The sequence below is a fragment of the Glycine soja genome, chromosome 8, assembly GCF_004193775.1.
Source record: "Glycine soja cultivar W05 chromosome 8, ASM419377v2, whole genome shotgun sequence".
Taxonomy (NCBI): domain Eukaryota; kingdom Viridiplantae; phylum Streptophyta; class Magnoliopsida; order Fabales; family Fabaceae; genus Glycine; species Glycine soja.
In genome coordinates, this window is record NC_041009.1 from 18,028,636 (window position 1) to 18,054,153 (window position 25,518).

Consider the following 25,518-nt stretch of genomic DNA (forward strand, 5'->3'; position numbering starts at 1 on the left):
AGAGCAACTGGAGATTTGAGTATATATTGAAATAGGATGAAAACGTTTATAATTGCAAATAAATAATTGATTTATTAATAACAAAATATTATTCTTTCTAGTTTTGATTTGAAAAAGGAACGATAAGTGTTTCATTTCATTTGTTTCCATTTTTATTTTTTCATGTATAAAATATATTTTTGAGTGTATCTAACTAATTCAAGCTAATGTATAATATATTAAATAATCATAAGTAATAAGTTATTGGTTAGAGTCACAACTCAATCCTTTTAATTAAGATGTCAAATTCGAGATGAAAAAAAAATTGAAAGTGAATCTCCACTAAAAGTAACCGGTATTATACAAAAGAAAATTGGTGTACTGTGAAAAGAACAAAATGCTAGATAGAAATCCGTGATTAGATAGAAAAGAAAAATAAGGGTAGTTTAAGTTTTAGGAAAGGTAGGGCCATGCCCGTGCACGTTGAAGAACAGAAAGGGAGTTTGCAATCTGTCGTATTGCATTTTGCATCCAAAATACATTGAAAATGTAAAATACATTATTGTCTAATATTAAATTATATATTATAATAATTATTTTAAAAATTATAATATTTTATTAAATAATGATATAAAATTATTATACGTTATATTAACCATTAAACTCATAGCTTCACTGTTCAGCTACATCATTATTATAATAATATTTACCAAAAAAAATCCTTAATATAATAGTAAATAATTAATAATATTATAATTTATAAATGAACATAACATTCATTTCCTTTTTTTTTTATTTGAATTAAATGGAAAATTTTGGTCAGTTTGGTAAACCAGACAAGGCACAAATTTGTTGGGGCTCTCGTCTGAACCTTTCACTCACCGCATTACAACCTTAAATTCTCCGAGCGAGCGAGAAACAGAAACCTATTTTTATTTTCTCTCTTTATATCACTGAGAGTGATAGTGAGAGTGGTAGCTTTTGTATCCATGATATGAATATGATGATTATTGATTTGATTATGCGTCCAGATTTTCAGTTCAGGTAGGTAGGTATGCTCTCTTTCTCTTTATAGATCCTTCTTTTCTCCCAAATGGCAATTTCGGCGTCTTCGTTTTCTACCGCTCCTCTTTTTCGTCAACGCTTGCTTGCTTCTGAACTCTTTCCATTTGTACTGTATTTTGGATTCTGATTTTGTTTGCTGAGAAAATGCCCCTGAAATTCAGAATAACGTTTTACTTTTACTATTACACACATTGCTTCTACCCAGCGTTGAGATCCCAATTTCATTCTCTAGATCTCTTGTTGCCTTTTCTCATCACTCTCCGCAGTAACATTTGACTTTTCTCCCGCAATGTGTATCACATCGGTGCTGTGTGTGAGTTTTCCCCCCGAAATCGTATGGTTCCCCTGCAAGTTTTCTTTTTCTGTATTTTTATGACTTTATTCCATGCTTGATTAGTGGCCAAAATAGTGGTGGAAGCTTCCTTTTTTCCAATAATATATTTGATTTGATTTTTCAATCCTGGGGTATTCTTTAATCTACCAAAAATTAAATGCCAGCTTGTTCTTGTGCATGACCTCATGCAATTTCCGTTTTTTAATTTGGAAAAATGGATCCAGGGTCTCTTGCTTCCTGGATTACAGATTGGCACAAGTTTGAAAAAAGTGGGGCTTGACTCTTATGAATGTTGACCTGCTTGTTACTCTTTCCTCCTAGTGTAGGGTTTTTTCGAGAAAACAAAATGGCGCTACAATTCATTGCTCCAGACTCCATACTACGGACGATTTCTCTTGCCTTCTTCTGCCCTAAAAACTGTTCCACTTCGGGAATTTTATCTTAGAATTTTAGTGTTAGCATTCCCTCATTCATTCATTTAAAATCACTGTACTTTTGGTTGGAAGATGCATGAAGTTTATGGGAGGACAGGAGATAAAAAAACTGTATAATTGAATGTGTGTGCATAAAAAGTTGTAGACATGCCCACTTATATAGGTCAGTAATTATTTAAGAATTTTGGGTGTTTCTTCATTCTATAGGTTCGTTGATCTTCTGGTAATGGCAATGGGGAGTTGATATGCTCTTTATCTTCATTTGGGTTGTGTGCATGCATTGAAGTATACTAGGAAGTTGACTATCATATACTTTGTTGGATCTTTGTAATTATTTCTGGTTAAAGTGTGATATGTAGTACAAGATTTGCTTGCTCCATGTGGGAAATGGCTAGTTGTATACTTTGGTTGCCCATGCCACCTTTATGACATTGTGTTCCCTTGAGTGTGTTAATTTTAGACATGACACGTTATGTTCCCAAGGCCATGCTTGGCAATCCGCATAATATTTATGGCAACTAAGTATCTAAGGTGCTCTACTTTGTTCTAAACCTTATGCTCTCATCACTACATGTGCGTTTTGGTTATTCAGTCGTAATTGAGCTTTCCATTACTTTTTACTAGGCGACAAGGAAATTTATTGCAAACTGCTAATTTTGATTGAATAATAATTCCAATCCCTTTGGGAATTTCATTTTTTTGCAACTTTCAGGATCACTTTGACAGTTTGACTTGTCCAGCACCAATTTCTGGTATTACTGTTGTCTGAGTTCTCAAGAGTTCTTTCACAGAAGGTAGATGGGTTCTAGAATCCCATCTCATAAGCTTAGCAATGGCCTCTATGTATCAGGGCGGCCGGAGCAGCCCAAAGAAAGAACTCCAACAATGACATCAACAGCCGTGCCATATACCGGTGGAGACATAAAAAAGTCTGGAGAATTGGGGAAAATGTTTGATATTCCTGTTGATGGCTCTAAATCTAGGAAATCTGGACCAATAACAGGTGCTCCGTCACGGACAGGATCTTTTGGAGGAGCTGGTTCACATTCTGGACCTATCCAGCCTAATGCTGCTGCTCGAGCCGCCTATACTACTTCAGGTCCAATGACTTCTGGTGGCATGGCTGGTTCAACTTCAATGAAGAAATCGAATTCTGGGCCACTGAATAAGCATGGGGAACCTGTTAAAAAGTCGTCTGGTCCTCAGTCTGGTGGAGTTACACCAGTTGGGCGTCAAAATTCCGGACCTCTTGCTCCCGTTCTACCTACAACTGGTCTCATTACATCTGGGCCCATATCATCTGGCCCACTTAATTCTTCAGGGGCTCCTCGGAAAGTGTCTGGACCTTTAGAAGCGACAGGTTCAATGAAGCTTCAAGGTTCTGCTGCTGTTCACAATCAAGCTGTGACTGTTCTTAGTCAAGGTGATGATTCCTTCAGAAGGAATTTTCCGAAGGCGGTGTTATGGTTATTAATTCTGCTTTTTGTGATGGGTTTCATTGCTGGTGGTTTTATTCTTGGAGCAGTGCACAATGCTATTCTCCTTATTGTAGTTGTGGTTCTTTTTGGCCTAGTTGCTGCATCTTTCACTTGGAATACTTATTGGGGAAGAAGATCTATTATGGGCTTCGTTGCTCATTATCCAGACTCTGAGCTTAGAACTGCAAAAAATGGGCAATTTGTGAAGGTCTCCGGGGTATGTTTTGCTTGTCTTGCCAAATTTATTGGCTATTCTTGGAAAGTTCATCTCCACTTCTTGGGCTTATGATTATATTCTTTACATCAAATCATGCTGTACTTATTTCAAATGTTTTTCTTATTCACGTGTCTTTGCATCAGTCTGATTTTGCTTTTTATTATAAATTATAAATTGTTCTTCTCCCGCTTTAGAAGTATTTGGGGCTTGTCTTTTAATTTACAGGAGCTTTTCAAGAATGCGATTTTTTTTTCATAAAGGAAAGATTGAAAATCTTAAAGCATACTTGATGTGTGAACCCTACTATTTTTTGTCAATTATAAAAACTTACATACGTCTAGTAAATAACCTTACCTGCATTAGGTTTACAGCTCGGATTTGTATCAGTTGCTTCCACAAACATGATTTCTCTTTGGTTTAAATGAATGAGTCTGTTTAATATTGAAATTTCATTGTTTTAATTTTTTTCAAAGACATGACATCATTTGTAAGCAAAGCAAAATAAGAAAATAAGAGTAAAAATTGATCGTGGATGTAAAGCCTTTAAGTCATTCTTTATAGCTGTTTGAAATAATGCTATTTTCAATGAATGGGCTTTGGATGATACTTAGATGAGAGCATTTTGTTTCATCTTCCTTATTTTCATGCTATAAACATATGTTGTATCAGTAACACTACTATACTTGTGCCTTAATAGCAGTGTTTTCCCGGAGAAATAATTTCGCCATAAAAATCCAATTATGCAAATGAGAAATTTGCACTTGATTGATTTTTCATTCTATGCATCCTTTTTATAACTACAATACAAGCTTAAATGACTGTAATCAAATATGTTTTGCTGTGGTATATGAAGGTTGTTACCTGCGGTAATGTGCCTCTTGAGTCATCTTTCCAGAAAGTTCCCAGATGTGTATATACGTCAACAAGTTTATATGAGTATCGAGGATGGAACTCAAAAGCTGCCAATCCTACACACCGTCGGCTTACTTGGGGCCTTAGACTGCTGGAAGTAAGTTACTGACTATTTTTTCTGGGTTAGTTATTATGGAATTTAATACTTTACTCTGACATCCTTTGTACAATTTTACTTCTATTATTGCCCCCAAGAGCGTAGCAGTGAAGGACATGCTTCTTCTGATTAAATTTCAAGTTGAATTTATTGTTTTGAATTAATTTTACTATCATGTTCAGGAGAAGGGAAATTTTTCTTTTTAATATGATGCTATTTTCCTTCTTAGTAAATGATTCCAATTTACCTTGGACAAGATTTTGTTTACTAAGCAAAGGATGTATTCAGATGGGTGTTCTACCCTCAAGCCAGTTACAATGTATTGAGTATGAGTGTAAAATGGATGGTATAGATAAATTGAGTTGGATTAAAATTGTTGGGTTAGAATTAAACATCTAGTATTCTAGTCCATTTATGATCCATTAAAAGTGTATTGTAAAAAATTGATCCATCCATAACCTTTGTAAAAGATAACCATCCAACCTATCGATAAATAATTTTTCATGGATGGACATTCAATCCATCCATTTAAAATATATATATTCTTTACTTGTCAAAATAAATTCTTTCTCTAAAAATTTTCTCCTTATGAGAACTGTTTCTAGAAGACCCTTTAATGAGCCTCGGCTGCAATAACCATCATTGATCCAATATCTTGATCCATCTGGTTTAAAAAATATGATGTATCACCCCATTAATGGTTGTTGATTCAATCCATCCAATCCATTAAGTTCTATTTTCTTGATTCAGTGGATTGGCTGAATTTATGCATGGATGGATTGAATGATGGATCCACCCCTTTGACATTTATTTTCAAGTCCTTTGATGGCACTCTAGGTTAAATTGACCTATTTATGTTGTTATACATGGTTACCTAATATTTGTATCCCCTTGATTGGTTACTGTACCATTTTTTTCTATTATTATATATTGTTTACTGAACTTAATTGTCTACATGAGCCTACATTTAGGACCGCTATTTCTTTCTTCTTTTTTTTGGGGGGGGGGGGGGGAGGTGGTGGTCAAGAAAGTCCCATGGGGAGTCTGTGCTTAGGGACTGGTATTGCTATTGGTAACTTGTTTTTCACTTGATTGACTGGAATGCATGTAACATGACAGAGACGCGTGGTTGACTTCTACATCTCGGATTTCCAGTCTGGTTTAAGGGCACTGGTTAAGACTGGGCATGGAGCACGAGTGACCCCTTATGTTGATGACTCAGTCCTCATCAATGTAAATCCAACCAAAGAAGAGCTTCCACCAGAGTTTCTCCGGTGGTTGGGAGAGAGAAATCTTTCAAGTGATGACCGCATCATGCGTCTGGAAGAAGGGTAAAATTTATTATTTCTTGTTTTCCTGCATTTTGATCTTTTTGAATATACTAACCTGGGTTTGTCTTTGGATGGGTGTATAGAGTGTCAGCTTTGATTTGGGGGTTTCCCAACTAGACAAGTGTGAATTAAATTTTGTATACTGAGTGATTCAAATGTTTTAACCTGTTGATTTTATTTAGCATCGTAGCTATTTCTTTGATTTGAGAGATAATATAACTTGGTATTTGTATTCAGGTACATCAAAGAAGGAAGCACAGTAAGTGTAATGGGAATTGTTCAGAGGAATGAGAATGTTCTTATGATTGTTCCTCCGCCAGATCCAATCACTACTGGTTGCCAATGGACCAAATGCATTTTTCCAGCTAGTCTTGAGGGTATAGTTTTAAGATGTGAAGATGCATCCAAGAATGATGTGATACCAGTTTAACAGTATGTGCTATGAGAATGCTTGTAGCATCTTCTAATTGGTGTTCTTAGATAGTATTCTTTTCCCCTCCATTATTAGTGGTGGTGGAATATCATAGTGACAAATTATCATAGATTAAGATGGCAAAGTTGTGTGTGCGCGCGCCTTATTTTTCTCCTTTAAATTGTTGTATAGTTCTGGTTGTTTTGATGTTCTTCTAGGGTTTGTTAATGTTTGGTGCAGTAAAAATTCTTACTTGTACGAGCATATTGTGATTATGCTAACATGCTAAATAGAATACAATCTTTCTTGTGTTTGCAAATCTTTTCATCATGCACTGAATTTCTCTCTACCGTGTCGAGACAAATATATACGTTTTGGACAAATTGGCAATTACATTTACACTGGTAAGGTAAGGGACATACTGTAAGCACGTGAATTTGATGTGAATGTGGGCACATATGGCCTTTAGGCGCGGTCTCATTGCTTGCAACAATTCTGAACTTATTTTTTTTTAATAATATTCATTTTGCCTTTAAAAAAAGGATAAAAAAAATTATGCCTCATTGGAGTTAGATGATATTTAATGTGTATTTTTCCCTCTTTTTCATTATTATAAGTCACCACTTAACAAACAATATTTCATTCATTTGCACGGGAAGGAGAAATTATGAAATGCGCTTAGCGAGAAGATTATGCAACCCGGCCGTTGTTATAGTATTATTGAAGTTATTCAAAAATAGTTTTCTTATAATGTTTTGAAATTTTAGGCGAAATGGGGGTATCAAACACGAATTATAATTCGAAACTTCTTGAAGTGTTGACGTTCTAGAAGTTTATTGATTATTGTTGTGTATTCATGTAAGACACTGATTTATAAATTTGATTTATTAAACATAAATGATCTCAAAATTTAAGTTTTAATTATATTTAAAATTTTCAATTATTTAGGTGCAAATATCAAAGCAATTTTTATTGTAGGAAATGCAACTTATTATCATGAGCAATTTACTATATACCATGGTGATAAAAAAGATGGAGAGATTCAATCAATCTACCGCAACACAATTTTAATATCATGATTTTCCTCTAAATAAATATATTATTTAGACTTATATCAAGATTTAATACCAGGATTCTAATATCTCCAAAATAAACGTATCATGATTTTAATACTTACGATTTAATATCACAATTTTAATTTCCTAAAATAAATTATTAATATTATAACCATGTTAATATATTTTTAGAACAATTATATACATATCTATAATATAATAATATATACTTATATAAATAATTGAAAGGTATGTTAAAAGATAATGTAAAAATTTATTCAATAAAAAAAGGATAATATAAAAAATTATAATTTATACGTGCTGATTGCACTAATACAATATAATCTCATGTAATCAATTATAATTGATAATTGATTGATATAAGATAACTGTTGAAGAGGAGAGGATTCTTTCTTCCTCACGTATAATCTGTTGATGGACTATCAATTATATAATGGTAACTGTTGAAGACCAGAGTATTCTTTCTTCCTCACGTATAGAATCCAAGTGACTATTCGTTATTTATTCTTATGCTTTATGTGCTTTCTTTCAGTGAACATAACAATGCAGCAGTCACCACCCTATATGCGGGCGCCCAGAAAAATAACTACCCATGAGGTTCAATGGGTACGCTACACTTTTTAATGTTATTGCCATTTGGCCTCTTCAATTTGTACTTCATAATTACTCTTTTCTTTTTTCTTTAAGAACATATATCATTTGTATAACCAGCCCCACCCCAATGCCATTACAAAATACACCCTCACTTTAGGACCTAACGTGTTACAATTGGTTGGTGTTCTACTACGATCACCCCGATGCTAGTGCAAGACTTTTTCATCAAGAAAATGTACTCGTATTTCACAGAATTGTTCATTAATTTGTCCTTTATCTTTTAGGCCTATTTTGAATTATTACATTGAATTTTTTCGATGTCTTTTCTTATCCTTGTAATGATTGTGACGTTAAGAATCAAGATGTTATAAACCTACATAGACTTCAAGAATGAAGATTTTAATTTGAATGGCCTGTTATGACACATTGCAGTATCTTGATGAGAACAAGAAGCTGATTGTAGCAATAATGGAAAATATGAAACTTGGGAAAATTGATAAATGTGCCGAGTAAGTGACCTCTTAATTGTATTTACATAGTATTTTATATTTTATCAGTAATTATATGTGTTGACTTTTGGTTTGAATTAATTGGTAGTATTTAAATGCAATCTCTTTAATTTTTGGTAATTCAAGTATTACTAGTTGATAGAGACACTATTCATCCTATTATTCTTATTGTTTGCTTGATTTTAATCTTTATTTTGTGTGTTAATTAACTTGAATTTTTTTTGTTTGACATTTTAAGCTTGTTAAGCAATTCATATGAAAACATGATATTGTGCTGAAGTTAGGAGTTATTTTCTACAAATAACATTTGACATTATTTGTCCTCTACCAATTCTAGCTTAAAATCTTTCTGCAAGGCTAATTGTTGTCATATGCTTGTTTTTATGTTTTATTGAGATTATCTTCCACAAGTTTTATGTAATGAAGTGGTTGTGGATGCTTCGATGTCTTAGGTACCAAGAGAAAATTCAACAGAATTTAATGTATTTAGCTACAATTGCTGATTTGCAGCATTCACAAACACTAATCATGCCTCCACAGGTAAAAAAATTAGCATTTTTTTATCCTTTGTAGTCTATGATCAGCTGCTCCTAACCTTGCTTTGATTGCCTCATTTTGAATACTTGCAACAGATGATTCCACCACCCTCTAGGATGCAACCAGAATACTATATGCAACATCCTCAGGGTGTAGCAATGGTTCAGCAACAAGGGATTTTCCCTCCAAATATGCAATTGCAATTTGGTAATCCACAACAACAACTACACCAGCACGCCATTCAAGGGCAGATAACAAGGATAGGTAATGGAACGTATCCCATGCATAGTGAGAATGTTCTTGAAGGTGGCCATAGTGGTGGCTCAACTTCAACTGCAAGTCCAAATAATGCATGTGGTGGAAGCATGCAAGGAACTTCTGAAGATGGAGATGGTTAGGGCAACAACTCAACTGTTGTGCATAACCTTAAGAATGTTGTATCATCTGACTTGAAGGACTAAATTATTAGTTTCATTTTTAAGTTATTCCTATTAGTACATTATATTTTTCTGTTAACATTGGTTAAATTAGTAGCACTAAATAAAGTAGACCTTTTTTTATTAAGAAAATAATAATAATTAATGGAAACCCAAGTTGTGCCTGTGTGTGCATTTTAATTTTATGGTTCAATTTTTCTCATTATGTCGTGCTTATATATCTTCATTTTTATTGTATTAATTTCACAAAATTTATTTCTATATTAATTTTCAATTTAATATTTGTTTTCTAACATACACCATGTTTTGCTTCTTCCTGCTTAGAGTCGTATTTTTATTTTTAGAGTAAATTACCCTAACACTGCTCTCTGTACTTTTATCAAATTACAAATAACTCATTCTTTTTTATTTTCCTATACTAACTCATTATAAGTTTAAAAGTATCTTTTTGCAAATATAGCCTTTATTACTACTGATATTTGAACTCGATGCCAAACAATCTTTAGCCGTTGATTGTAGTATAATTAACAAAATGAATATTTCCGGGAATAAAAAAAAATACGGTTATTTTTTATCTAAATGTGTAGGATCATTAACAGAATAACAAAATAAATTTGTTAGGATTTTTTTATTTTTAGAAAATAAAATTTAATTTTTTTTACGAATTTATTTACGATTAGGATCGAAAATTACTATTTAACAAAAAAAATTGAACACAACCCATGAAATTGCTTGCTTTATTTATGAATTAGATTAGATTAGAAGAAAAGTTAGGGTGAAGGAAGACGCGTGCGTGGATAATATAGAGAATAGTAATGTAATGGCAGAGCAAAGTGGTGCAGAGTTGATTGATCGATGATTGATGATGGTTCGGGCGTCGGTGAAGGTGGGTTCCGCCAAGTTCGTAGTGATCTGCGTGGGGCTTTTGGGCTTCGCTCTCGTCGCCGACTTTCTATGGGCCTCTACCTCTTCCACTCTTCCCACCTCCACCAAACCCTCCGCATTTGTGGTTCCCTCCAACCACAATAAGAAGAAATATGAGAATGCCACTGCTTCTGGAAGATTCCTTGCCGCGGCTTACGCCGATTTGGATGCGCCGCAGCTCAAGTGGCAAAAGATGGCTCCTGCTCCCGTCCCTCGCCTTGACGGAGCCGCTATTCAGATTCGGGATCTCCTCTTTGTTTTCGCCGGCTACGGCACCATCGATTTCGTAACTACCTAACTACTTCGCCTTTTTTTCGCTTCCAATCTCAATTAATTGCAATTCGTAATATATGTAATATAAATTTGTCTTTTTTTGTTTGGTTGCATTGCAGGTTCATTCTCATGTTGATGTATATAATTTTACTGACAATACTTGGGGAGGAAGATTCGACATGCCGAAAGAGATGGCGCACTCGCATTTGGGAATGGTGACCGATGGAAGATACATCTATGTGGTGACTGGACAGTATGGCCCGCAATGCAGAGGTCCTACTGCTCATAACTTTGTGCTCGACACTCAAACTAGGAAATGGCGGGATCTACCTCCTTTGCCGGTACCTAGGTTTGTTTCCTTCTTCTTTATGTTGTTGCTTCAGGGACTGCTGAAGCTATTTTATATTGATCTCCCTTAGTTTACATGATGATTGTTGTATTGTGTAGCTTTGTGTTTCATTGCTATGGGGGATCCTATTTTGTAAGCCGATGGGTTATTCATCATTTATTTGCATTAGTGCTTTTAAATGATTCACTAACCTATTGCTGCAATATGTATGGTTTGGCTGATTTATGTTCCTTGTACTTTTTATGGGTATATCTAGTACCCATTCTTAATGATATATATATACTTGATTTGCCGATAAAAAATAAATCATGTTAAAAGAAATTGCAATGGGTAGAAGAAAATGATGTGCCCTGTAGTTGTTAGCATTAAACATAAACAACAGATTCAAAGGGAAGGGGAAGGATCTGGTCAAACTCACTTATTCCCACCTTCTTTCTTGGATGCTGGCTTCACTCTCTGCCTTTGTTGCTTTTGGATGCTCACTGTTTTTGGCTCTAAGAAAATCATGTATGTAATTTGTCTTCCCTGTATCATGGTTTTGGGGGAAGGTTATGACAAGTGACAATATTATTATATTCAGATATGCACCAGCAACTCAACTTTGGAGGGGTAGACTTCATGTGATGGGTGGCAGTAAGGAGAATCGACATACACCTGGATTAGAACACTGGAGTCTTGCTGTGAAGGATGGAAAAGCTTTAGAAAATGAGTGGAGGAGTGAGATACCCATTCCCCGTGGAGGACCTCACAGGTTTCTGAACTGATTCATACCCAATTTGATTGATTGAGCTAATGATTGGTGGTGTACTACTACATTATAGATATAACATGTTTGTTGTGCTACTGACTATTGAGTGTTGTTAGAGCCATAAAAATATTAATTGGAATTTGTAAATAATTGTATTTTTTTTCTCAAACCAGTGTTTTACCACTATTGTTATCCGTATGTTCTTTGATTAATTGTTTGTTTATTTTGCATTTCTAGGAAAGCCACATCTTGATAATTTTGAACCATTTGGGTCTCTTGGGTAGCCTTTGAGATTAGAGAAACTTCATTGCTTTCTCCTTTACCCTTCATTCATTTTAACTTCTCAATTGGATTTTATACTCCTAATTCTGTGCCCTTTATGATTTAAGTGTGGCCACATGGAAGCTTATTTTATTTTCTTGTCTTTTCTGACATTATCATTTTTCAATATGTGCTCTTTACTGTTATGATTCATATAAGTTTTAACTTGTATGCCGCAAAGTGCTGTAAACTTTGCTGCGTTGAAGAATGAAAAGTGATACAGTTTTTTGATGGTTTGGGGTTCCAACACATTATAATCTAGGTTTATTGAAATGCATTTTATTAAGTGTATATGCTACCTTCAATTTATTACATATTAATGTCTTCGTTCAGGGCTTGTGTTGTGGTTGATGATCGTCTTTATGTTCTTGGTGGTCAAGAAGGAGATTTTATGGCCAAACCTGGGTCACCTATTTTCAAGTGCTCACGCAGACAAGAGGTAAGCCAAGGATAAAATAGTTATTTTTCTTATCTTATTTGCTCAAATTATGGACAACTTAGGTATCCTTCTACTTGATATCAATTCTCTGAGCCGAAGATTTTTTTTCTTGTGTGTTTTATTTCCTTTTCTCTAAATTGAATTGATATTACATATGATTAACCTCATAATTTTATTGATGATAAATTATGTTCTTCCACGATACTGACCCTTGGTTTGGCACTCTGACTCGTTGTTCATTCCCATGTCAGGTGGTTTATACTGATGTTTACATGTTGGATGATGATATGAAGTGGAAAACGCTGCCTCCAATGCCAAAAGCAAACTCACATATTGAATTTGCTTGGGCGCTTGTAAATAACTCCATTGTCATTGTTGGAGGCACAACAGAGAAGCACCCTATAACCAAGAAGATGGTTTTAAACGGAGAAGTAGTCCAGTTTAACTTGAATACTTTGGTAACAATTTCTTCTTTTTAAAGCACTTAGGAAATGAGTCTGCATTTCTGCATATTTGTTCATATTCAACCGTCATATACATTTACATTCTCATACGCATATTACTCTTTTATACATGACAAAGCAAATAAATGCTCCATTTTAGTAATTTCCTTGTGTTACCCTCCACTGGAATTGGGATTTGACAACAAAAACTTGGGTTCTCTTCCATTGCCATTATGTTTTTGTAATTTGTTATTAAAGTAAACTCTTGTTTTTCACCTGTTGATTTTCCCTAGTTTTAAGATTGAGTTGTTGAAGTGAGATTGTGAAGTATCTGATGAAAAATGGGCTTGTATTCGAAAGAAAAATGGGCTTTGAAGTGTAGGATTCCACTGAATTCATATTGCTATTGTTAGAGGTTCTCGGATGCCTTTTTATTCTGTCATATTCGCAGTGGAGTGTCAGGCTTTCTCGGCACCATTTTGCACATTTGGTGCGAATGGTTCTTCTGCAGCTTTAATTCCTTTTTAATGTTGTTTTCAAAAAAGCTCTTTTTTTTGTTTAATTCCTTTTATTTAACTAATGTAATTAATTATGATTTGTCGAATCAAACGTTTTTCTGCACCATATTTAGTGCATTATGTAACTGAAACGAGGAATAATCCGATTGGTATAATTCATTCTGACATACTGTACTAAAGTACCGTCAGTAATCTCCTTATGAAGGCAGCAATATAGATCTAATTGCAAGTAGGAGCTTTATGCTATGTTGTTACTGATTGTTTAATTTTCTTGTTATCAACTCTCAGAAGTGGTCAGTGATTGGAAAATTACCATACCGGGTGAAAACCACTCTAGTTGGATTTTGGAATGGATGGTTGTATTTCACTTCAGGACAGAGAGACAAGGGACCTGATGATCCATCACCAAAAAAGGTCATTGGGGAGATGTGGAGAACAAAATTAAAATTGAATGAGTGAGCAATTGCTGTAGAAGCGTCTTTCTCCGGAAGCAGAGGTGAAGAGGCCAAAATATTGCACATTCTTTGTCAGTACAATATTCATTGTTGTAATTCACTGAGAATGACTGTAATTTAATTCGACATTAACAGTTGTCACCGACTCTTGTATTTCTTTACCAATCGGCTTTTGTATTTCTTTCCCCACATATTCTTAGCTTTTAGGTATCCATCTATTCAAGTAAATATTGACAGATGAACTTCGTTTATGTTAATTGTAATTCTTATAGGCTTATTATTAAAGAGAAGAATATGACATATGTTCATTCTACTTGGATCATCAAATGGGTTGGAAGAGTTCTTTCTCTTGAAGCAGGTATACTTAGTAAATTAATATTTTTTTTATTTGTGAAAATTGGAGACGAAGTCAGAAGATTTATAATAATTTATATACTTTTATCTCATCAACTGAGTTAAATCTCATTGACACTTACTAAATTAATATTGAGTTTAATTTAAAGTGTCTAATACATATCCGGTGTGACATTTAACTCAACTTTTGAGATTTATTTTAAAACCTTGTTTTATGAAAATAAATTATTGTAATTATAAAAAGTTGATATTAATTTAATTAATCTATTATAGAAAAAAATGCATAATAAAGGGAATTTTAGTAGTTTTATGTGATCATGATTTTGTGCATTTGTGTTGAGAAGAAACTTAGGCCTAAACAAAGGGAAATAGCATCTTAGTTTTCCAATCTCCGTCGAAAAAAAAAATCCAAGCTAATGGCCTAAACAAAATTTTGGCAAAATTTTCTCAGCGTTACATGCATAATAAATTTTAGTAGTTTTATGTGATCATGATTTTGTGCATTTGTGTTGAGAAGAAACTACGGCATCATTTTATGAATATTAACGGTTAAAGTATTTAGATTGTAGCGTTAAAAAACTATATTTAATGGCCAGCTGCAATTTTATTTTACAAGTTTATCATTTAAGTAATTATTAACAATCTACCTCCAACAAGTCATTCGTCATGTTAAATAAGGTCTTAGATTCAAATTTTGTGGATAAAAAATACATGAGTGAGAGAAATAAATGACAAAAAAGAACATTTATTTTTTCAAAATTATGTAAAATTTAAATTAATATTTCAAAAGGAATAAGTGGTAGTGCGTAATTTACGTCTTCTAAATTAAAGGTCGTATTCCATTGAAGTTATACAAAATTTTACGATTTCATTTTTTTTAATACGACTTTAAAGTCGTAAGAGATTTTTTTTTTCTCATGTATTTTTTCCATATAATTTAAAGTCATAATGGATTTTTTTTCTTTTTTAATTAAAGTTGTAAATAATTTTTTTCAGAATTTTTAATGAATTAATTTATTTTTTTAGTTTTATTTAATATTCTCTATATTTTTTTATTTTACGTTTACCATATTTTTAATATTGTTTTATTTTCTATATTTTATATTTTTATATGTTTTATTAATGTTAAGATTATTATTTATTTTGTAAATAAAAAAATAATGCAAAAGAAAATATTAATAAGGATTATTTCTTATTATGGTTTCTTCACACTGAACAAATAAAAATATAATTTAGCAATAAAAATATGAATTATTTACCGCATCTAGCATTAAATAAAAATATACCGAAAAGATCGTAAAAATGACTACACTGAAAAAATAAATAATAATTCTTAAAATTAGTATAAAAAAAATTATTAAATAAAAGAATAAAAAAAATATATACAATATAAAATAAAATTATAAAAGAAAATATATATTAATTCATTAAATAATTAAAATAAAAAATTATTTACGATTTTTTTTTAAAAAAATACTATGCAAAAGAAATTTAAGTCATAAAAATAATTTATGACTTCAATGGAAATAAAAAAAGAAAAAGAAACATTACAGCTTTAAATTTGTGTGGAAAAAAATCTCTTATGACTTTAAAGCCGTGTTAAAATTTACGTCTTCAATGAAAAAAAATCATAACACAATTTACAACTTTTAATTCAGATGTCTAGATTATCCTACAACATACCTCCATTTGATAATTAAAAAAAAATGTATTCTTTCGGTTGTTGGCCCGATTGGATGAGGAAACTCTATTAAAGGTGTTCAGTTAAATTTTCTAACAGATAATAATTGTTAGTAAAATTGATGGATATTCCGCATCAATAGTGATAAAAGAAAAAAACCTTAACATAATCTACCTCATTAAATAAAACATCAATAAAACAGTGCAAACGATTTGGTAATCTTCAGTCATACTATTGCTTTCTAATTATGTAGTCGCAGTTCATACAAGATATTGACACTGGCTGACCAATATAGCTGCTGCTATTTTACAGCAGCTAACACAATAATAGCAGCAGCAAAAGGCACTACACTATGACAAGATAATGGTATGTAGTTGGAAGATACTGTGCACAATACAACAGAATGAATGGTCTCAAAAAAGAGGCATTAACTAGCTAGAGGCTAGAGCTGAAGCACAAGCTCCACAAGAAAGAGCTCCCCATCAAACCTGAGTCCAGAAGGTTCAGCAGGCTGAAGAAAACCATCCACCATTCCACCAAATACATACAGATAACACCCTGATCGGTCTGCACACGCCCGGTGAAACGATCGAGAATTTGCCGCATGTCCACTTGATTTCCACCGTTTCCACATTCTTGTCAACACTTTCTTTGAGCTCACTGTGATTTGCTGAGTGATGCTGCAAGGAGGGTAAGGGATGGCACTGATATCTAACACCCAAAAATCATCTTTCCTGTGTCTGTATGAGTTTTCTCCTCCATAAATCAGCAACCTCCCTCCCAAAACCAATGTAGCTGTGTGACCAACTCTTGGAAGGGAAACACCATCTGGTATGCTTTGTAAATCATAAACTATTTGAACCCATTTCTGATAACCTTGGTATGTATCCAATAACCAAACATCATCAAGCACCTCGTAACCCAAGCCTCTTCCTCCAAATAGTATTGTCCTGCTTCTTCCAATGCATGTCAATGTGTGTCCTGAACGTGGTGGAGGTGAAGGGTGTGACACAATCTCATGCCAAGTACCAAAGCAATGACTATCTGAATCTGACATCTCCAAGACCCATGTGTCCCCCAAACGGAGGCCATTAAGCCCTATACCACCATGGATTATCATCCTCTTTTCATCAATGGAACATGCAGCATGAGCCCCTCTAGGAGGTGGTGCAACATTCCCCACAGCAAGCATTTTCCATGAAAATGTTACACCGTTGTTCTCACTGAACATGACATGCCCCAACCATGTATCGTTTTGACGGTTGCCACGGTCGTCGATTCCTCCAAAGAGAACAAGACAATCACCCATCTCCACACATGTATGCCCAAATCTCCCACTTGGAATGCCTGAATGGACTGTCTGCCATTTCAACATTCTTCGGAAATCATTGCCAATGTATGCCACCCATGTGTCATCAAGATGTCGTCCTAAACAGCAATAAGAACAAGGAACAAAGATATTACAAGGTAACACTTTAGTCAAGAGGCATAGAAACTTTCTATAAATGGAAAAATAAACAGTATTCAAGTAGAATGCTTCATTAAAGGGTTCTTCTGGCTTCTATCTGGCAGAGCAGAAATTGGGTTTTAAAAGCGAACAAGAACAAAATAAGCTTTTTTATACGCTAAAATCTTGAGTATAAGTTAAAAATCAGCTTTGGGAGAAACTAATATGAAAAGGTTTCTACAAATTAGCTTAGCTTATGCATAAGTTGATTTTAGTTTAGGAAGAAACTTATTTCATTTTTCTTTCTTATTTATTTCTCCTATGACAAGGAGAGGCTCTACAGAGTGGCAACAAATAGAATGTGGCCTATTAAATAGTGTTTGCTAAGTCAATAGTTCCCTTTCCCTAAAAATTTACTTATAGAATGAGACACCATTTCATTGATTTCTCCATCAAGCGGTCATAAAATGGAAGGCAGAAAAAGCAGTGCGAAGGGAGAGGGAGAATAAAAAAAAAAGGAATTCAAGTCAACCTTAAATATAAGGCAAATCACCTAAACAAGTACGAAGCAACTAAAATAGCGGAAGATGTAATGGTTAGATATGGCATAATAATAAAGCCGTACAAAAATGGGTTGGTGTTGAATTGGATTCCTTTTGTAGTGGAGGAAAGGACAGAAGTTGTCTCCCTTTTCTCCATATTGCGAACAGTAATCGAATCCAATTTTGTTGAAAGATGGAAAGAAAGAGAAAGTAACCAACCTCCCTCACAGCCGCCACCAAACAAGACAAGACAGTCGGAGACAAAGTTGAGAGAGTGAGAAGCTCTGGCTGCAGGGAAATCCAAATCTGACACCAATAGTTTATGACAGCAAACAGAATCCATCAAAGAGACTTGCTTGTAGAGCCTCATCCATGGGAAGTGATGATGCTGGTTGTTATTGGAAGAGTTGAGTAGTGAGTCAACACAAGTGGAACCAAAGTCCCTTTTGCACAAAGATCTCCATAGTGTGTGTGAGGAACTGAGAGCCCTGAATCTCTTGCAAGTCATGGATAGGGAGAGGATTGCATCTATGGGGAGGAGGAGGAGAATAGTAAAGAGGTAGTCTTGAGCCATGTTGCTGATTGCTGATCCACTGCTGCTGCTGCTGCTGCTGTAACTCTGATTATTCCCACTTCCACTCCCCTCAGACTCTTCCATACTTCTTGGATTGGAACAGAACAACCAAGTGATGTTATTTTATATGGATGCAGGGAGAGAGGAAGAGAAGGAAAGGGTTTGTTTGTTTCAGGCAAATGACATGCTGGTGAGTGTGTGTTAGAGAGACAATTGGTAATGGGTGATTGGTAAAATGAAAGATAAATAGGTAATTTGGTCCATAAAATCATGACACACGCATAAATTGGTCTGATGAAAATTTTAAATTTAATTTTTAAATATATAAAAAAATATGATAAATTACTCCATTTAATAAAAAATTAATTTTTAAATTTTATAATTTAATGTCAAATTGATTCTTCAAAATATAACTTATTATTAAATTCATCCTTAAACATTATAACTTAATAATAATTTTTCATACTTTTTACCCACATAATAATTAAGTTTGTAATTTTCATCTAATCAATTTATTATCACATCATACTTTACAAAGAAATTTAACTATTTACGATAAATAAATGAATGTGTTTTGTTGTTTGTGTGATGGGTTGAAGTTGAAGGGAATGGTAAAAATGGTGATGTGGAAAGAGATTGATGGTGAGTGGGGTGCCCATTTGGTTTGTCGTGTATGTGAAATTATGAGCCTTGCTTTTTGTTTCTGTATGTTTTGGCTATCATATGCCATCTCATGTTTGTTATCTATCTGGACAAGACAACCAAAACGAAAGAATGAGTCAGAAGGATCTTCGTGCATAATAAATTAAAATATAATGGTAATGATCCAGGACACAGGCACAACAAGATCTTCGTGCATATTATTACTGCTACATAGGATTAGGAGGCTTTTGCTTCAACATAATTGTACAGAGTGTGGTTCGTTCAGTCAACTATACGTGTCCACTTTCTTTGTCTTCACTCTACATCTGAATGCATAACTAACTTCTACATTGTTCAGTTAACGGAACTGTGCTTCCCATCTATGTTACACATAATGTATATTCCTTCTTTTAAATACTCTATTTGGTTTGAAAAAGAAACGGGAAAGATAGTAGATTGAAGAAAAGGATATGAACAAAAAGAAAGTGACTAAAAAAGGAGTAAACTTTAAGAGTTATATTTAGTATAAAAGAAATATGAAATAAATAAATGAAAAGAAAAAATATATATGATTTTCTTCAATCCTAAATTATATTTTTTTATTAAAAAATGAATTGTAGATAACAGTAACTGTTTTAAGAAAGATGTACAAAAAAAAGTTAATTTTTATTACGATAATTCCTCTGTACTAAAACCAACGTTAATTTGTGTTACTCTCATGCAGCACCAAATATAAGAAACGAAGGTTAACTGCGTAAATAGTGAACACAGTGAATTCGGATCAAGAAACAGACAGCTCCTGGACTCTACCCGGAAGAACTCTACTGTGAAATAAGAGAACAAAATCATTACAATCAGAAAAACCAAGGGGCGAAAATATTACTCTTTAACTAAAATAAAAATTGTGACACAATATAATCAGATAATTTTAATCCGAAATCAAGAATGTGTCATGTGCATTTATCATGTTCGAATTTATTTTTCTGAAAACCAAAAAGAATAATTTTCAAAAGATATTTTGAAGAAAAAAAAAACATAAAAAAATTCCAAACTTGAGCTACTTGTCTAACTCTAACCTTTTAAAAAAAATGTTTGTAACATTTAAGAAATTAGCGGAGTGTTTCATTTACAAACCTATGATGATTGTTTACTATCAGCTAATATAGCACGCAAACTTAAATAAAACTTGGCAAGCATTTTACAGTCCATGGAAGGAAAATTCAAACAAAGAATTTAAAGAGGAAAAATCATAATCTATTATTAACGTTTAGATATATTTGTTACACATTTTACACTTTCGATGACACATTGACATCTTATGACAATGCCCCTATGTTGATTGACATCTTATGACAATGCCCCTATGTTGATAAATATGTCTCTGTGCTAATAATTAGAGATGTCCAATTGAAAAATTTGTCCATCTATATTTATTAACAGTAACGGACAGAATTTAACGATCGGTTATATTTGTTGCACATTTTACACTTTTACGAGATTAAATTTTGTATTTTCATCCTTCAAAAACACATTTGTCAGGAAATTATACAATCAGAAACAAAAGTAACTATTTAGCCTTTAAGAAATTACAGGTGTTTCATTTACAAACCTATGATGATGGTTTACTATCAGTTAATATAGCACGCAAACTTAAATAAAACTTGGCAAGCATTTTACAGTCCACGCATGGAAGGGGAATTCAAACGAAGAATTTAGAGGGAAAAAAATCATACTATTATTTCATGAGTTCTGATATATTATTTCTAGTTTGACTATGGTGGTATAGCCCACAATAAAGCCCACTCTTACCAAAATATGCTTTCAAATGCATGAATATAATACACTTTCTGGTGCATGTCAACCAGGCAAAAAAGTATAAAATTAACCATTCTAAAAAGGTCCCATTAGAAAGTTGCATGGTTCCATATATGGTCTACTCTATAGCCAAAAGGAGAAGAGGGCATCCCATCCAGCATCTTATTTCTGCAAATTGTACACTTTTCCTTTGTGTATTAATTTCCGAAGAGCAGCTTTAGCTTCTTCCAATGTTTCTACACTCTGCCCTTCATCAAATGATATCCTCTGAATGTTGAACTGCATACAAGACATTAAATCATACAGACAGCAGCTACAAATATTAGTATTAGAAAGCCAAATCTAACTATTGTCAAAAATGCATACCTGAGCACCTTGACGGACCCTAATATCAGTTCCTTTGCTGTCTATAGATATGAGTGCAGCGTCATCTACCTCAGTCTCACTAGATAGAAGTTTCTTTAGGGGTTTTGAGAAGATAGCATTGAGTTCCTATTGTTTCAAACATAAAAACAAAGCAATTACGTGATATATAACTCTAGGAACCCCACAAAACCAACAACCCCAATTAAGACCTTGAATGTGCCACATGTTATACATCCGTCTTCAACTTCTAGGCCAAAAAAATTAGGATGCCCCATCCAAACCAATCCCATAAATTTCTTCTTCAAAGTGGGAGAAGAGAGTTTACGAGCATATAAAATTGTTTTTAAAATAATGTTGTTTACTTTTGCCCGCGCAAGTAAGATATTATTTCCTTTCACTCCCAGAGTAAGAAATCAGAAAATTCACCTTTAAATACTGTTCACCACCATCAACTGCAATCTTATCAGGTTGAAGGGTTTCATATTCCTTTACATCCACCCAAGCAACAGTACCAAAGCCTCCAATGAAATATATGTCACTGCCAATAATGAACTGATTAAATTAGCTATGCAGATTGATAATGATAGAACCAAACAATATGATGAATTTTAATTTCCCAATTCTTCATGGATTCTATTGTTCACAAGCACTACATTTTTGTCAAGGAATTTTTTATGGAAAATTCAAAAGGATACAAAAAGACATGGCCATGTTCTTGATGCTTTACCAAATACCCAAAATATGATTGTTTCGTAATTCAACAACAAAAAAGGAAAACTATTTGTCTTGCCAAAGTCTAGGATATTGGGTGCTTCGACTAATATTGACCTATATAAACTGGGCCCAGGTAAAATGCCCCAAAAATGTGCAATAGAGTTTGCTCAAAAGATTATTTGTTCATTACAATCAACTTGGCAGCGTCTGTTTGTGTGTGTTCAAGAGTGTATGCAATATATCAAAGGAGAGGGTCATTTCTATGTGAAAATGAAAGGAACAAATATTAAACTATTAAATCTTATAATGAATGATCAATATTGAAACTCAAGTCATGTGATTTTTTAACAAGTCACATGACTCTAAGTGATCATGTGATTTTAGGTAGTCTTCAATCTTGACTACATATAAATAGCTGGAAAGGAGCCAACCTTATATTCTGCATCCTAAAATAGTAGAAGTTGCCCCACTGTTGAGAAGGACCCTGTTGATGTTTTGCAATATACTGCTTATGAGCCCATTCCTGTTAGTACAAATAGTCAAATAGATATCATGCCATGCACAAATAAACCTCTAATTCAGAAGTATCCCTATATGAACAATTAAAGGTACAAACAAGTGCACATTTGCTGATCCACAAAAACAAATTAATCAGCAAAACAACCTGTTGATCTTCTGGAAGTGGATAGACATCCCCAAAAAGAGTTACCCTTGCATTGGACAAGCCACTCCATCCAGGTATCTAGTAAATATAACTGTCAATAAAACCTAAGATGGAGAAAAACAAGAATCAGAAATCTAAAAGCTTAGATGAGAAATGTCAAATTGCAAACCTGGACAACCAGTGTGCATCTTGGGTCAGCCAACAAATTCCTTGTGTGAATTGCAAGAGGAGAAAATGAAAATATTGGATCTACAAATGAAGAATATAAGGCATGATTTATAGATAAACACTACAAACAGACAAGCAAACCAAAAGTGTTCCACAATTAACACTGTTCATCATGAGACAGACAATCAAGGAGCACTTTATAACACAAATCTTGAGGTGGACTGTGAATCTTTTATGTATTCTTTATTTTTTTTATGTTGATGTAGTATCAACAATTATCAATTAGATTGGAATGTTCTGTAATTCATGTTCATATTCCAACTAAGCAGGAACATGAATCTCATTCTCATTCCCCAGTACCCACAAACTCATAGCACATGTTTATGCTACAAAAAGAAAGATGGGCTAAATGGAAGTGATGAGCTGCATATGTAAGAAAGGAGAAGCAGGAGGGGAATTGGAGAAAATGGAAGAATGCCCACTGCAGGGAAGAGTCCAATAGAAGCACAGATTAAAAACAATAGACCAGCTGGTTCAGAAAACTGAGGGTATGAACTGGTTGTTTTGATTTTTTTAATTTTTAATCCAACCTTAAATACTTGTTTAGCCAAATAAGGTCCACTGGCAACATATAAAGGATGTTACTCATGTATGAATTGCTAGCTTTTCATTATCTTGCAAGACAAATAATACAGTCATTTTAAGCTAATTTAAAATTTTACCTGAACTGTGGAAAGGCTGTAACAACACAGATAGCTGTCACATGTTGAGTGGTGGTACCTGAACTGTGGGCATGAGGGTAAAGAGGGGGAAGGAAAAGTGTAAAAGTAAGAATTGAGTGAGGTTGAAAGGCTCGGGTGGGCTAAACTGATGAAGTATTCTGTTCTGCTGCACAATCTCCATAGTTATCTTCCTGTTTTCTTCCATATTTTAGTATTAACAGAGGGCTACTTCTGTTTGTAAGGTGCTTGGTCTTCCTATTTTATATCCTAATTTTCAGTTCCTACCATATTCTCACTCTTTTCTCAGCAAGGATCAAAACTAGATTGAAATCATCTGTAATGCATGCCCAATTTACAACAATTTAATTATCTCTACCCCATCAACTTAGCCGAGTCCATGAAATGCTTACTATCATGATTGTTACATATATGGACCTTGGGGCAGAACCCCTAACTTAATCTTCTATTTGAACCATGGATAAACAACTAGGCATTAAAATCCACAAGTAAATCAAATATTCATGACTGAATGGAAGAAACTAATCAAACAAATGAAGAATTGTTGACTTACGACCCGTTGAGTCTGGTGCAAAATCAACCAGAGAACCAAATGGATATCCTTCTCGTCGGTGGTGCATACGAGACATTACAGTGCACAAATGAGCAAATCTTGCCTTGAATAGTAGAAGGAAAAGGCAACCGAAAATTAATAAAGGGAATCCGAGAAGTCAATTGCACTAGATTCTGTTCTACAGTTGAAAATACAACAAGTAATTCAAAGTTTTGCCATAAACAAAGACCAGCAGCTTACCTGCTCCATCAAATTCCGTACTGCTAAAGCCGGTCTAGGTAAACCGTGAGCTGAGGTGGCACTCTGCACGCCACCAGAAATGGGTGTTCTGAAAAGTCCAGCCCTGGTGCCACCACCGGATCCACTTCCAGCTGGGGCTGTGATCGTTGACCACGACATGTCCATTTGTGGTGGAGCATCTTGATCATCTTCGGAACTCTCAGTCTCAGAATGGCTTAAATTTTCCTTCAGAATATGTTGATTATGATGCATAAGATAAGAACAAAAACTGAATAATGATCTCGTTTTGGAACAAGTTGATTAAAATGGGCAAGCAGAATAGAATAGTGGATAGGGTTTTAGAAGGAAAAAGAAAATAGTTACCTGAGGATGAGACGCTAAAGCGAAGTCGTTGGTGGGTTTATCGGCGTCGGGGTTAGGGAGGGCAAAAACGCGAAGACGGAGAAGGTGAGGCGAGTGAGAGTGTTGGGTGGTTTTGAAGAAAGCAAGTGGCGGCGGCGGAGTTCTGACAGACGAAGAGGAATATGAAGAAGGAGTGAGAAGGAGAAGAGAACAAGAGTCTTTGGGGATGATGAAGGAGAGTGCTTCCATGAAGAAGAAGCAAATTGGGTATTGAGAAAAGGAAATAGAATCCGCCAATGCCCAATGAACCTTAATTAGCGTAGAGAGAGAGAGAGAGAGAGTTTGGTGTTGGTGACACTGACAACAATATATATATACAATTTCTGTACTAGAGTACATGCATCGTTGCAAATCCTATTCCTTTGATTGTCCGTCTGTTCCTTTGGAACCCAATTTTGTTTAGATTGATGACTCTCTCTGTGGGCTGAAGAATGAAGAATGAGATTGCGATGGCTTTTGCTTTGCCAACTCTCACTCCCCAATGGATCCCTAAACTTCGTTTATTTCTTAATTTTAAGATCCAGATCAGATTTCTTTATTAAAAAAACCATAAAACTGTTTTTTTTTTTTTTTTGAATTTGTAACAAATCACTCGATATTTTTCTATTTTATAATTTTTAAATAATTAAAAAATTAAAGATAGAAAGTCAAAAGTATAGGATAATATATACAGTATTTGTTGAAATATTTTATTGATTAAGTATGTATAGTTAAACTGATATTGCTGAAATATT

At 34.0% G+C, this 25,518-nt stretch overlaps 5 protein-coding genes across 9 annotated transcripts; 3 read left to right on the forward strand and 2 right to left on the reverse strand.

Moving 5' to 3' along the window:
• Nucleotides 1-804: 804 nt before the first annotated feature.
• Nucleotides 805-6,579, forward strand: LOC114422515 (uncharacterized membrane protein At1g16860-like). 5 transcript variants are annotated; one of them, XM_028388909.1, is made up of 6 exons: nt 805-1,027; nt 2,525-3,235; nt 3,386-3,507; nt 4,361-4,516; nt 5,636-5,847; nt 6,085-6,579. In XM_028388909.1, the coding sequence occupies exons 2-6, from the start codon at nt 2,611-2,613 to the stop codon at nt 6,275-6,277; spliced, it is 1,308 nt and encodes a 435-aa protein (XP_028244710.1). In that variant the 5' UTR covers nt 805-1,027; nt 2,525-2,610; the 3' UTR covers nt 6,278-6,579. The 5 variants fall into 5 exon arrangements, with proteins under 5 accessions (XP_028244710.1, XP_028244707.1, XP_028244706.1 ...); XM_028388906.1 differs by having other exon boundaries at nt 805-1,031; nt 2,525-3,507; XM_028388905.1 differs by having other exon boundaries at nt 2,525-3,507.
• A 1,189-nt stretch (nt 6,580-7,768) lies between these two features.
• On the forward strand, nt 7,769-9,373 carry LOC114423973 (GRF1-interacting factor 3-like). Its single transcript, XM_028390865.1, has 5 exons — nt 7,769-7,790; nt 7,868-7,941; nt 8,362-8,438; nt 8,891-8,978; nt 9,071-9,373. Exons 1-5 carry the CDS (start codon nt 7,769-7,771, stop codon nt 9,371-9,373), a joined length of 564 nt encoding a protein of 187 aa, XP_028246666.1.
• Nucleotides 9,374-10,161: 788 nt separating this feature from the next.
• LOC114422517 (kelch repeat-containing protein At3g27220) lies at nt 10,162-14,204 on the forward strand. Its single transcript, XM_028388910.1, has 6 exons — nt 10,162-10,622; nt 10,729-10,958; nt 11,539-11,709; nt 12,361-12,466; nt 12,718-12,924; nt 13,716-14,204. Exons 1-6 carry the CDS (start codon nt 10,275-10,277, stop codon nt 13,884-13,886), a joined length of 1,233 nt encoding a protein of 410 aa, XP_028244711.1. The 5' UTR covers nt 10,162-10,274; the 3' UTR covers nt 13,887-14,204.
• A 1,922-nt stretch (nt 14,205-16,126) lies between these two features.
• Nucleotides 16,127-18,697, reverse strand: LOC114422518 (F-box/kelch-repeat protein At1g51550-like). Its single transcript, XM_028388911.1, has 2 exons — nt 18,126-18,697; nt 16,127-17,345 (listed from the first exon to the last, which is right to left on the reverse strand). The coding sequence occupies exons 1-2, from the start codon at nt 18,562-18,564 to the stop codon at nt 16,360-16,362; spliced, it is 1,425 nt and encodes a 474-aa protein (XP_028244712.1). The 5' UTR covers nt 18,565-18,697; the 3' UTR covers nt 16,127-16,359.
• Nucleotides 18,698-20,833: 2,136 nt separating this feature from the next.
• On the reverse strand, nt 20,834-25,268 carry LOC114422519. The gene is made up of 9 exons (XM_028388913.1): nt 24,746-25,268; nt 24,383-24,607; nt 24,143-24,245; nt 22,851-22,930; nt 22,682-22,759; nt 22,449-22,540; nt 21,730-21,841; nt 21,304-21,429; nt 20,834-21,216 (listed from the first exon to the last, which is right to left on the reverse strand). Exons 1-9 carry the CDS (start codon nt 25,121-25,123, stop codon nt 21,100-21,102), a joined length of 1,311 nt encoding a protein of 436 aa, XP_028244714.1. The 5' UTR covers nt 25,124-25,268; the 3' UTR covers nt 20,834-21,099.
• Nucleotides 25,269-25,518: the final 250 nt, after the last annotated feature.

Coding starts and splice junctions, on each gene's coding strand:
- LOC114422515 (XM_028388906.1), top strand. CDS start 2,611: ATGGGTTCTAGAATCCCATCTCATAAGCTTAGCAATGGCCTCTATGTA. Junction 3,508..4,360: donor AATTTGTGAAGGTCTCCGGG/GTATGTTTTGCT, acceptor TGGTATATGAAG/GTTGTTACCTGCGGTAATGT. Junction 4,517..5,635: donor GGGGCCTTAGACTGCTGGAA/GTAAGTTACTGA, acceptor GTAACATGACAG/AGACGCGTGGTTGACTTCTA.
- LOC114422518 (XM_028388911.1), bottom strand. CDS start 18,564: ATGGAAGAGTCTGAGGGGAGTGGAAGTGGGAATAATCAGAGTTACAGC. Junction 17,346..18,125: donor TGGTGGCGGCTGTGAGGGAG/GTTGGTTACTTT, acceptor ATTGCTGTTTAG/GACGACATCTTGATGACACA.
- LOC114422517 (XM_028388910.1), top strand. CDS start 10,275: ATGATGGTTCGGGCGTCGGTGAAGGTGGGTTCCGCCAAGTTCGTAGTG. Junction 10,623..10,728: donor GCTACGGCACCATCGATTTC/GTAACTACCTAA, acceptor GTTGCATTGCAG/GTTCATTCTCATGTTGATGT. Junction 11,710..12,360: donor CCCCGTGGAGGACCTCACAG/GTTTCTGAACTG, acceptor GTCTTCGTTCAG/GGCTTGTGTTGTGGTTGATG.
- LOC114422519 (XM_028388913.1), bottom strand. CDS start 25,123: ATGTACTCTAGTACAGAAATTGTATATATATATTGTTGTCAGTGTCAC. Junction 24,246..24,382: donor TACGGAATTTGATGGAGCAG/GTAAGCTGCTGG, acceptor CTACTATTCAAG/GCAAGATTTGCTCATTTGTG. Junction 21,430..21,729: donor GTGGTGAACAGTATTTAAAG/GTGAATTTTCTG, acceptor TTGAAACAATAG/GAACTCAATGCTATCTTCTC.
- LOC114423973 (XM_028390865.1), top strand. CDS start 7,769: ATGGTAACTGTTGAAGACCAGA. Junction 7,942..8,361: donor CTACCCATGAGGTTCAATGG/GTACGCTACACT, acceptor GACACATTGCAG/TATCTTGATGAGAACAAGAA. Junction 8,979..9,070: donor CACTAATCATGCCTCCACAG/GTAAAAAAATTA, acceptor TACTTGCAACAG/ATGATTCCACCACCCTCTAG.